At 34.2% G+C, this 12,928-nt stretch overlaps 1 protein-coding gene across 5 annotated transcripts in view; it reads left to right on the top strand.

Annotated features, from left to right (window-relative positions):
* Nucleotides 1-12,928, top strand: part of TBC1D32 (TBC1 domain family member 32) — a 303,664-nt gene that overhangs the window by 116,918 nt on the left and 173,818 nt on the right. For all 5 annotated transcript variants that reach the window (XM_037843270.1, XM_037843266.1, XM_037843268.1 and 2 more), the window contains 2 exons: nt 5,532-5,619; nt 7,528-7,646. In XM_037843270.1, the coding sequence (XP_037699198.1) occupies nt 5,532-5,619; nt 7,528-7,646 (207 nt within the window). The remainder of the gene's footprint in view (nt 1-5,531; nt 5,620-7,527; nt 7,647-12,928) is intronic.

The following is a 12,928-nucleotide window of genomic DNA, read 5'->3' on the forward strand; positions in this document are numbered from 1 at the left end:
AGTCTGAGTTTGCTTATCAAAAGCCATAATTGGTGCTTGGCCAATGCCCCCCTCCCCCTGATCCTGGGAGAGAGGGCTTTTGTTTCCAGCCAGGGCATGACTCCTGAGTCAGCCTTCCGTGCCAGTAGAGGCTGGGCACCACCCTTCACAGCGTGGAAAGATCTACTTACAGCAATTTATCGGTTTCTTTCTTCTACTCATTTGCAGCTTGCGTATGTTGTGCTTCTGGTTTCCAGAGCCCCCAAACAGTTGTTTCAGATAGTTCTTGGCTGTTTACTTATTAGCTGCCCTGGAGAATGATCTAAATCTTAGAACTCCCTACACTGCCATCTTCACCTGATTTCTTCTTGATTGATTGAGAGTATGTTGTTTAATTTCCACATTTTTGTGAATATTCCATTTCTCTCTCTGTTATTGATTTATAGCTTCATTTCATTGTGGTAAGAGAATATACATTTTATGATTTTAATATTTTTTACTTTATTGAGACTTGTTTTATGACCCAACATATAATCTAACTGGGAGAATGAGCCTTGTACACTCAAGTAGAATGTGTATTCTGTTTTCTTTGGGTGCAGTATTCTATATATGTCTGTTAGTCCTGGTTAATTTAGTGTATCATTCAAGTCCTGTACTTTCTTACTGATCTTATTACTATTTGTTCTATCCATTATTGAGAATATTGTATTAAAGTGTCCTACTATCAGTGTATATCCATCAGTTTCTCCCTTCAAATCTGTCAGTATTTGCTTCATATATTTTGGGGCTCTGCTACTAGGTGCATATATATTTTTTCCTGTTGAATTGTCCCCTCTGTCAGTGTATAATGACCATCTTTGTCCCTTGTAACTGTTTTTGACTTAAAGTCTATTTTATCTGATATTAATATAGCTAGCTCAGCTCTCTTTTGTTACTACTTGCAAGGTATATTTTTGTCCATGCCTTCACCTTCAACCTACTTGTATCCTTGACCTTATGGTGACATCATATAGTTGGATCATTCTTTTTTATCCATTCTGCCAATCTCTGCCTTTTGACTGGAGAGTTTAATCCATTTGCATTCATAGTCACTACTGATGATACAGGACTTTCTTCTGCCATTATGCTATTTAGCCTTTGCATGTCTTATATCTTTTTTTCCCTCACTTATGTTAATGCCTACTTTTATATGTTTTTGCTTTTATTGTGTTGTATCATGTTGAGTGCCTTCTCATTTCTATCTGGATATATTTTTCATCTATTATCCTTGTGATTACCATGAGGTTAACAATTAACCTCCTAAATATATAACAATTGTATTCGGTTTGATACCAACTTGACTTCAATAATATGCACATATAATTTTCCTATACCCCTTTGTCCCCACACCATTTTTTTGTAGTTGTTACCACTTATGTATTTGTACATTGTATGTCCCAAAATATGGATTTATGATTACCTATAGGAAGTAAGAAGTGGAGTTACATACCAAACAATATAATACAATAATACTGACATTTATAATTACCCAAATGGTTATCTTTACCACAGGTCTTTATTTCTTTATGCTGCTTTGAACCATAGCTAGTGTCCTTTCCTTTCGGTCTGAAGAACTCTCTTTAGTATTGTTTGTAGGGCAGGTCTAGTGGTGATGAATTCCCTCAGCTTTTGTTTATCTGAGAATGTTATAACCTCTCTCTCATTTCTGAAAGAGAGTCTTGCCAGATGTAAAATTCTTGGCTGTCAATTGTTTTCTTTTCTTTTAGCATTTTAAGTATTTCAGCCTACTGCCTTCTTGCCTCCATGGTTTTTGATGAAAAGTTGGCACTCAGTCTAATTGGGATTCTCTTGTATGTTAACTTTTCTCCTGCAACTTTCAGAACTCCTTCCTTGTCCTGTGCATTTGATAATGTAATCAATTTATAACAAAATGTATTTTTCTTCATGTTTATACTGTTTGGTGTTCTCTAAGTTTATTGGCTATGTGTATTCATGTCTTTTGCTAAGTTTGGGAGTTTCTCTGTCATTATTTATTTCACTATTCCTTTTACCCCTTTCTCCCTTTCTTTTCCTTCTTAGACTCTCGTAATGTGAATATTGGTGTGCTTGATGTCCCAGAGGTGTCTTAGGCCATATTCACTTTTAGTGTTTCTTTTTTTCTTTCTGCTCCTCAGCCTGACTCATTTCAAGTATCTTGTCTTCAAGTTCACTGATTCTTTCTTCTGCCAGTTCCAATCTGTTCTTGAAACCCTCCTGGGCATTTTTCATTTCAGTTATTCTGGTTTTCAACTCCAGTAATTGGTTCCTTTTGAAAATTTCTGTCTTTACTAAGACTTTCATATTGTTCATGCATTGTTTTCATGATACCCTTTAGTTCTTTATATTTTCCTTTATCTCCTTGAGCATTTTCAAGATCTTTATTTTAAAGGCTTTGTTCAGTATATCCACATTCTTATCTTCTTCATTAAAGTTTTCTGGATTTTTATCCTCCTCCTGTTTCTTTGTCTTGTACTCTTTTGTTGTACACTGTACATTTGAATATTTTAAAATGTTTACTCTGGGATTTACTCCTTGTGATACTGTTTCTTGGTTTTGTAACTAGCTGGTGATAAGACAGAGATTGTCTTGACTTTCAGCCCTCCCATCAGAAAGGTCTGCTGAAAGCATATGCCATGCACAGCATTTTCTCTGTCTTTCTGGGCCTCTGTCCTTTCCTGTGCTTTTGCTTGTTAGTTTTGCAGTTCCCCTGTTTACAGGCATTTGATTGTCCCCTCTCTTTCCCAGGAGACAGACCTCCCTCTACTGGATATTTGAAGCTGGTATGCATTTGTCCGAGACTGTCCACCTCTATAGTTTTTTACATTCCTTTTTTTAAGTCAGTGTTTCCCAGCCAAAACAGGGCCAGTGACCCAGAAGGGAGTGAAGACCAGCTCCAGTGTGCCCTGGGGATAGAATCAGAGTGGGTGCCAAGAGCTTCTCCAATGGCTCCTCAGAGCTGAGCTTTCCTGGCCTGCCCACCAAATGCAGCCCTTCAGCTCTAACTGTCCCCCCAGTCTTGAGGAAGTGCAGCATCTTTAAGTCTCTGCCTTCACTTCCCCTGTCTGTGGAGGGTTCAATCATTGGCTGCTGTCGCCGTTGTCTGGGCAGGTTGAAACAATATCTGCCCTCAGAACTGGGACCCAGCTATCTGAATTTGCTGATCAAAAGCTGTGATCAATGATTGGCCATGCCCACCCCTGTTCTTGGTGAGGAGGATTTTTAGGTCCTTTTCTTTCACCAGCCACTAGCCAGAGACTGGACCCCATGGCAGCTTGCCATGAGAGTTGGGGATCCAGTAGCCACTACATGGAGAGAGTAATTTACTTATTTTTTTATCATGATTTATCAGCCTCTTCCTCCCACTCCTCCCTGGGTGCTGTACACTGTTCTTCTGGTCTCCAGAGTTTCAAAATAGTTTTTTCAGACAGTTTCTGCCTCTTTAATGATTGTTTTGGTGGAAGGACTGAGTTTTGGAGCACCCCACTCCACCATCTCCCTAGAAGTCCTCTATTTATTTTTTTATTCTCCTGTCGTTCCTGATTCCCAGGTCCATTTCACCTTGTACATTTCCCCCTTCCACAGGCAACTACACTAACATGTTTGATATGGGTAATACTCTTGGAGATGTGTATTTCCTGTAGAATATATAGGATTTTTTCAGTCTTTTAAAATTTACATTAATGACATAGTTTTATTTTGTATTGTTTTAATTTGTATTCCTCTGCTGGAAAATTTGAAGCTCTCCTTGTATACTATTTTTCTTGTTTGTTTTTACATATTTGAAAATATTGAAGCATCTCAAAAATATTTTCCTTTTTCATTCAGATGCTTGCAACTGTGCAGATGCAGCTTTTGCTATTGAGATGATACACCCAAGATTAGATGTCGTTTTTTTCATGCTCATAATTTTTAAAACAATCTAGCTAGTCTTCCTTTGTATCACATTGTAGGTTCATATATAAGATATTGTCCCCTTGAGCTCATACAACTTGGAGTTTAATACATTACCATCTTCATTATCATGATACTTTATGGTACTCTATGCTACTTAAGACATTTCTTTTTAAATTTAGAACCTCAGTAATGTTGTAAGAAAGCAACTAAGCTAGGATTTTCCTTAATATTGATGAGAAGGTAGAGACCTGGGTTGGTCAAATGACCTGCTTATGCTAACATCGTTACTGATGACAGTAATGCTAAAACCCGGGTCTGATACTGTCCATGAAGACTGCCTTGTTCAATAAGGCATCTCTAATTTCTCTCAAGTTTTCTGCTTCTTCCTTTTCAGTACTTAGAATTTGGGAAGGTCTATGGCTATTAACATCTATATCTGCATGGTCAATTGGGATAATTGATGAGTAAGGTGTTTTTTTAGTTGTTGTGGAGGAAAAGAGTGGGGAAAAGGTAGACATTTATGTTTCTGTATTTCTATGTCATCTCACTGCAGAGCTAATGGATTGTAGATTAAGCAAAAGGGGGGAATATGGAGAATAAAAATGGAAAAGGAAGGCAAACTTATAAAGATATGAGCAGTAGAAAATTGGAGAAATAAGCCCATTGCTTTCCCATGTTCTTTACTCCTTTTTTTTTTTTTTTTTTTTGCCTTAAAATTGAGAGGTTTCAGTTTATATTTTAAAAATTTGAGATCAAAACATCCTTTATATGGAAAAAGTATAAATTCTGAATTGCTACCTCTGTTTAAAGCAAACATTTTATAAACCAGCTTTATCTTAGCCAAAGTCTGAATAGGACAAACATTTTATAACATCTCTTTGTTATTTTATTATTATTATTTATATTAAGAGATATAATCTCTTGTATACTCTACCAGAATACATATTTAATTCTCTTTGTAAAGTAACAATTTTTTTCAGATTCTCTACAATGCTGTTATAGAATTAGCAGCCTATTATTAAAAATGAAGATTAATTCTTTGTATATTGTGTGCGTGTTTGTGTGTCTGAACGAAATCCACTCCTTTTAGGAAGAAAAATTATATGGCCTCTTAAAATAATAGTCATTTTTAAGAAGGTGCCATTGTTCTCTCTAAAATTCTTTGATTATTTGAAAGCCTAATTAAAAACTGGCGTTCAATACAGAATTTTTAATGAGGAAATATATGGCACTAACCTAAAAAGTAAAACGATAAAATAATAGAATTTAGAGTTGGAAGGAATTGTGCTCTTCATCTGCCTAAGTCTCTTATTTTAGATATGAATAAACTTAAGCCTGGAGAGATAAGTGACTTGTTCAAGGTCAAAAAGCTACTTAGTTTTAGAGATGGGACAAGAACCAGATCTGAAATGAGATTGCCAAAAATATTACATTAGTATAAACTCATTGATTGTTATGGTTTCTGGGTTTGTTTTTGCTGCCTTTGTAATTATCTTTACTTGAAGTAATGTCTATTATTCTAATCTTAAAAAACAGTAATTTTAGTATAAGATATAAATAAAATATTAGCATGCTGTGTTTTCTTGCTTCTCATTGGTGCTTCTTATTTATGTTGTTAGATCAGCAGGAATAAACAGTTTGGCTATGGAGTTATGGTTACACAAGTGGCATCAACAGCAGCGGGTGCAGTAGCATTACAAAGTTCAGGTAATTTTTTCTTTTAATTAGAAATATAATTATTTTAAATATTATGCACATGGTAACAAATTTAACTAGCCTGATCAAGTATCAGGATATTTGCTTTAATGTTCTTTTTCTAAGTTAGGCCTTAGGTAGAAGAACATTATGGGGTTTCCTTTTATCTTTTCTCTTCTATGAAATCCCTCTCAGATTTTTTTATTATTATTTTTCTGTAAAATATATACAGCCTTGTTCTCTTTCCTTGTTAGAAAAATGACACATAAAGAACTAAACTGAGGGATACCTGGTGCTTTAAGAATCCTTCTTTATCTTATAAATCTATCAGGATTGCCTAATTTTCAGTTTTTCAGTTTCTTTTATATGCATCAAAATTTGCATTCATAATAGTTTTCACAAATACATACCATTTCCTTGTTCCCTCTCTTCCTCCCTTCTTGAAGGTATCCCTCTTGCCGCTGAATTTTTACCACATATCTTCATAGTTTGCAGTTGATAGGGACTATCCACTATCATCTGGACTTGCAAGAAGTTAAAATATTGGGAAATTAATATGTCATATTTCGAGGTTATCTTAACCCTGAATCAGACACAGAAACAATATGTAATACCTAATGGAGATGCAATGATTATATTTTCAAGGCTTAGAGTTGATGTTTCATAGCATCTGTGATCACTATTGATTCCCTTCTTAATTGAAAATCATTTCCTGGAGTATATTTAAATATTTTTTGACTGAATTAATTTGGGCTACTTATATTATGAAATTTGTTTCTTTGCAGAACTTATCCTAAGCTGAACCGCTTTTTTCCTTCTATTTGAATAAAATCCAGTATAGTAATAGTAATCAGGGACGCATTAATAAGGACATTTGGAGATTTGGTCAAGTCATTTAAACCTCTGAGCCTGAGCCTCAGAGTATCAAACTTTTCATGAGAGGGTTAAATACAGTTTTTCATAGAGCATAGGAAGGAAGACTAGCACTACTTGAGTTCCTACAGTGTCTTAGGCACAGTATTAGGAAGTTCATATGTGTTATCCATTTGTACTTTACAAACAATCCTGGAATGTTATATTGTTATTTCCATTTTCAAATGGGGGAACTGAGACTCCCAAGTCAAGGGATTTGTCTAAAGACATACAGCTAATGAATACACAGGTTTTCAATTTGAATCTGGATATTCTTGTTTCTAGAGCCCATATTTTTTCTGTTTTACCATATGGACCCCTTCTGCTCTAATATTGATATTCTGAACTTACTAATTTTATGATTAGATACTACTTTTCCAAATGATTTGATTCTTCATAGAGGAATTTAATAATCAAACAAAACTCATTTTCATTTGGCTATATTATATCTGACTCATGAGAATTTAAAGACCAATGTATTGAGACAAAGTTGTGTGAAATGGAGAAATGTTCTAAGCATATGGAATATGAAAAAAATAATTTTATTGGAATAAGGGAACAAATTTTCATTCTTTGGATGCCTACCCAGTCTCCATATTTCACCTCTCCTCCCCACTCACTCCCCTGTAAATATGCATATACAGCCTTTCAGGCTGCCTTACTCTGTTGGCTTATTTGCAGAGCAAAGCGTATGCTTATCATTTTTCAGAAAAACATGCTCAGAGAAATTTGGGGCTGAAGGATAAAAGCTGAGAACCATAATCCAGCAGTCCTCTAGGGAAATAGTCTTTCAGAATTTATTCATTACACAGTTTTATACTAGGATTGTTATCATAAAGGTATGTTAACAATAGCAGATATAATTTCTACCAAGGGTAGAGGTTATTCCTTATACAAGAAGCAGCTCTGTCTCCTGTCAGTGTGGACCAGTCTTGCCAGAATGCCATAATCCAAGGAGTTATTATGTTATATATATGATAGAAAATAATGAAATGAAATTCTTTGTAGGATTTATTAATGCACTTATAACTGAATTATGGGCCAATCTGGAATGTGGCAGAGATGATGTTAGAGTAAGCCATCCCAGAACTACTCCGGTGGATCCCATTGACCGAAGCTGTCAAAAGGTAAGAAATAATTTGTCTGATAATATGCAGATTTTAAATACATCTCTCAGAAATGAATTCTTCCAGACCTTATCTATGTTCAGTTACAACATGAAGCCTTTAATATCCTCCCTTTTAAAATAACTTCTGAATTATTATTTTCCTTTTCAAAATAAAGTTAGTGAACAATACAAATACTAGTGTTCTCTGCCAACTATGTTTTGCAAGGATATTTTTCTTTCACATTATTTTTATTGTGATTTTCACCCTTAGTAAAGAGTAATATTACAGCAGACATTTTACGAAGATAAATTTTAAAGAAACTAAAGCCAAAACAAACCAAAATAACAAAAGCAAAGTAGCATTTTGATCTAGGGCTTGAATGATAGAAAATTGTCAGGATTATTTGAAAGCAGGTGGGCAGAGAGAAGATGTTATTATTTAGAATAATGTGGTAATTTTTTTGAAGCACCCACACTATATATAATCAATGGCTTTTGTATATTTAGTATATTCCCCAAGTTTCACTAAAATGAAATCATGTCACGGAGTCAGAAAGCAGAATACAGGGTACCAGGGACCAGAGTAGGGATAGGGAATGGGAGTTACTGCTTAATTATTACAGAGTTTCTGTTTGGCGGATGGAAAATTTTGGTGTGGATGGCAGCGATGGAAGTACAAACTTGTGAATGTAATTAAAACCACTGAATTACATTGTTGAATGTGGTCAAAAGGGGAAATTTTAGGTTGTGTGTATGCTATTAGAACAAAAGTTTTTAAAAATACCTTGGAAGTGCAATACACAGTGGTCTCTAATGTAAACTGCGGACTACAAGTAATAGTATAATTATAATTTTTTTCAGTAATTGTAATAAAGGGACCACACTAATGCAAAGTGTTATATATGGCATGATTTTTTTTTTTTTTTAACGTACAACTTCTCTGGTTAAAAAAAAAAATTAAAGAAAATGAAATGATGGTTTCATTTTAGCTTTGTGATAACCCAGGCAATTTTCCTTCAAAGGATGCTGTAAAAGTTTCAAAAGAACATTTCAAAGATTCTTTCTGCAATGGTAGACCAGTACTCTACCATTTAGAAAGCCCTTATGAACTCTGGAAAAATAATTTAAAAACAAAGTGCTTGAAATCACAGGAATCACCAAAAATAGACAAAAGTGGAGGGGAGTCAATCATGAATAAATAGAATGGCACTGGTTGAGTTTCTAGATTTAACAGACTTTTGCCTTGAGGGCAAGTAGCAGTTGGGATATGGCAATCCAATATGCTTGAAGACCCAAAAGACAATGTGTAGGTGGAAAATGAGAAAAATGAGCCATAGAGGCAGCATTCCAAACTCTGTGTATATATTCTGCCTGAATATTTGACTTTACTCCTGAACTATGCATGTGAATTAACAGAGATATCAGACGCTGCCTATCACAGGGATTGGAAAGTTTGGAGTTTGAGCTTCACCAAATTAACTGCTAAATTGAAGCAAAACAAAACAAAACCCAACCAATCCACACTCTTAGAGGAATATAACAGAATCTAGGTTATCTACAATTTATCCTTGACAATGTTCAGGATACAGTTAAAAATTACTAGACTTTTGAAGAAACAGGGAAATGTGATTTATACTCAAGAAAAAGGAATGGAAATTGACTGCAATAATGAGAATGTTGGAATTATAAGACACGGACTTAAAAGCAGCTGTTATAAATAGAATGTAAAGGAAAATATGTTTGTAATGAATGAACAAACTGGAAATCAAAGCAAAGAAATAGAAACTGTATAAAAGAACTGAATCAAAACCCTAGAACTGAAAACTTATAATTGATATACAGTTTTCTTGATGGGTTTAACTGAAGATTTAAAGATGGTAGAAGAAAGAGCTAGTGAACTTGACAATATCGCAACAGAAATTATCCAATCTGAAGAACAGAGAGTAAAGTTATGAAGAAAAGCTTCAGTGATTTATGCAACCATGTCAAAAGGTTTAGCATACATGTAACTGGAATACCAAAAGGATGAGAGAGAGAAACAGGAGAGAGAATGGAGCAGAAAAATATTTGAGTAAATAATAGCTCAAATTACCCAAATGATTGGTCAAGAAACTCAGTGAATCCCAAGGAGAATTATGCAAAGAATGTAAATACAAAGGAAACCATAGTGTTTCAGTTTGCTAATGCTACCATTATGCGAAATACCAGAAGTGGATTGGCTTTTATGCAGGGGCGTTATTTGGTTACAAAGTTACAGTCTTGTGGCCATGCTAATGTCAAACAAAGGCATCAACAGTAGGGTACTTCAATGAAGAACACTGATGGTGTCTGGAAAACCTCTGTTAGCTGGGAAGGCACATGGCTGGCATCTGCTTGCTCCTAGGTTGCATTTCAAAATGGCATTCTCCAAAATTTCTCTTCAAAGCTGCAGCTGTTCTGAGGTCCTTCTGTTTGTGAGCTTTTATAGGGCTCCAGTAAACTAATCAAGACCCATGCTGAATGGGTGGGGCCACACCTCCATGGAAATAATCTAATCAAAGATATTACCCATAGTTTGGTGGGTTGCATCTCCATGGAAACAGCCTAATCCAAAGATTCCAACCTAATCAACACTAATACACCAGCCCCCACAAGACTGGATTAAAGGACATGGCATTATGGGGTACATAATACATCCAAACCGGCACACGTAGCCAAGCCCATCATAGACACAATGCTAAGAACCAAAGATAAAGAACAAATCTTGAATGAAGCCATAAAAAAGAAAAAAACTCACATTACATACAGGGGAACAGCAGTACATTTCAATGATACCAGAAACAGTAGGCAACACAAGACAATTGAACATCTTTAATATGCTGAAAGGAAAAGAATAGAAATAAAAGAAACAGTCAACTTAGAATTCTGCATCCAGGAAAAGTTTGTTAAGGAATGAAAGTGAAATAAAGACATTTAAAAAGAAACAAAGACTAAGAAAAATTTTACATTTGAAGAAGGATTTTGCATTTCATTGAAGGAAAATGGTACCAATTGGAAATTTGGATTTTCAGAAACCAAAGGGAATTACAGAAAGTTAAGTGCATAAAAAAACCCGTTACTTTTAATTTCTTTGAAATACACATGAATCACAAATATTTTGACAGATTGTGGTATTTCTAATTTTAGAGGTAACATGACATCTATAGAATAAAGGGCAGGGGAGTAGTAGAAGGGTATATGAATATGTATGGTTACATGATTCTTAGAGTTTATATAAAGTGGCAGTATATTACTTGTTATCGATTATCCCTAGGAAATAATATTTAGAGACTACATACTAGGCACTAGGAATGTTTACTAATATGAGTTTTCATATGTTGGCCTTTCAGTGGATAATCCAGAGGAATATACACTTTTTTTAGAGAAGGATTAATCATCAGTTTATACTGCTATTTCTAATTCAAATTTAAGATTATAGGATTTTTTAAAAAATTAGAATAATGATAAGTTACAGAAAAATCATGTAGGAAGTACAGAGTTCCTATATACCTGTACTCACACACACAGTTTTCCATATTATTAACAATTTGTATTGAGATATTTTGTAACAATTGAAGAAATGCTTATTTTAATTATAGTATTAGTTTACTATAGTTTTTAGTTTACATTAGTGTTCACTAATTAATTAGTGTTTTACAGTTCTGTTTGGGTGACATATATACAACCTAAAATTAATCATTTTAACCATTTTCAAGTATGCAATTCAGAGATATTAATCATCACCAACATCCATTACAAAAAATTTTCCATCATCCCAAACAGAAACTATATACCAATGGGTATTAAATCCCCATTCCTCACTCCCTCCACTACTCCTGGAAAGCTGTATTGTTATTTCTTATTTGAATTTGCATATTCTAATTATTTAATATAAGTGAGATCATACAATATTTGTCCTTCTGTGTTTGGCTTATTTCACTGAACATGAAGTCTTCAAGGTTTATCCATGTTTTAAAATGTGTCAGAAATTCATTCCTTTTTATAGCTAAGTAATATTCCATTGTAAGTATATACCACATTTTGTTTATACATTCTTCTACCTCTTGGCAATTTGAGTAATCCACTATGAACATTAGTGTGCAAAGAACTGTTCGAGTCCCTGCTTTTAATTCTTTTGGGATTGTGGGTCGTATGGTAATTCTATTTTTAACTTGATGAGGAACTGCCAAACTGTTTTGCACAGCAATGGAAGCATTTTACATTCCCACCAACAATGCACTAGGATTCCTTTTTCTCCACATCGTAGTTCCTGGTTTTTTTTGTTTGTTTTTTTTTATATTCTAGCCATTCTAGTGGGTGTGCAGTAGTATCTCATTTTGATTTTGATTTGCACTTGCCAAATAGTTAATGGTATCGATCATCTTTTCATTTGCTTATTGGCCATTTGTATATCTTCTTTGGAGAAATGTCTATTCTAAAGCACTTTGCCAGTTTTTAAATTGGGTTCTTTGTCTTTTTGTTGTTGACTTGGTGCATTCTTTATAAATTCTGGATACTAAACCCTTATACATACATGTTTTCCTAATATTTTCTCCCATTTTTTTAGATTGTCTTTTTACTCTCTTGATAATGTCCTTTGATGCACAAAAGTTTTACTTTTGAAGAAGTTCCATTTATCTATTTTTCTTTTGTTGCTTATACTTTTGGTATGAAGTCCAAGAAATCATTGCCTAATAATAGGTCCTGGAAGATATTTTCCTATGTTTTCTTCTAGATGTTTTATAGTTTCGGTTCCTATATTTAGGTCTTTGATCTTTTTTAAGTTAATTTTTGAATATGGTATAAGGGAGAGAGATCTGCTTTCTTTGTTTTTTTGTGTTTTTTTTTTTTGCACTTGGAGATCCAGTTTTTCTAGCACCATTTGTTGTGTGTTGAAGTCTCATATTCATGTAGAACTGTCTGTTTCTCCCTTTAATTCTGTCAATAGTTGCTTCATATATTTGGGGATTTTTCTGTTAGATATATATATTTATATATATATATATATATTCATAATTGAACTGTTATATCTTCTTGTTGAGTTGACTCTTTTATCATTATATAGTGTCTTTTACCCTACTAACACTTTGACTTAAAGTCCATTTTATCTGACATTAGCATAGCTATCATAGTTTCAGTATTTGCATGGAATAATTTTCTCCAACCTTTCACTTTCCACCTACTTGTCTTTGAATTTCAGGTGTTGTATCTTATGGACAGCTTAAGTTGGGTCATGCTTTTTTTAAGTCCATTCTGCCAATCTCTGCCTTTTGATTGGGCAGT

The sequence above is a fragment of the Choloepus didactylus genome, chromosome 7 (assembly GCF_015220235.1).
Source record: "Choloepus didactylus isolate mChoDid1 chromosome 7, mChoDid1.pri, whole genome shotgun sequence".
Taxonomy (NCBI): Eukaryota; Metazoa; Chordata; class Mammalia; order Pilosa; family Megalonychidae; genus Choloepus; species Choloepus didactylus.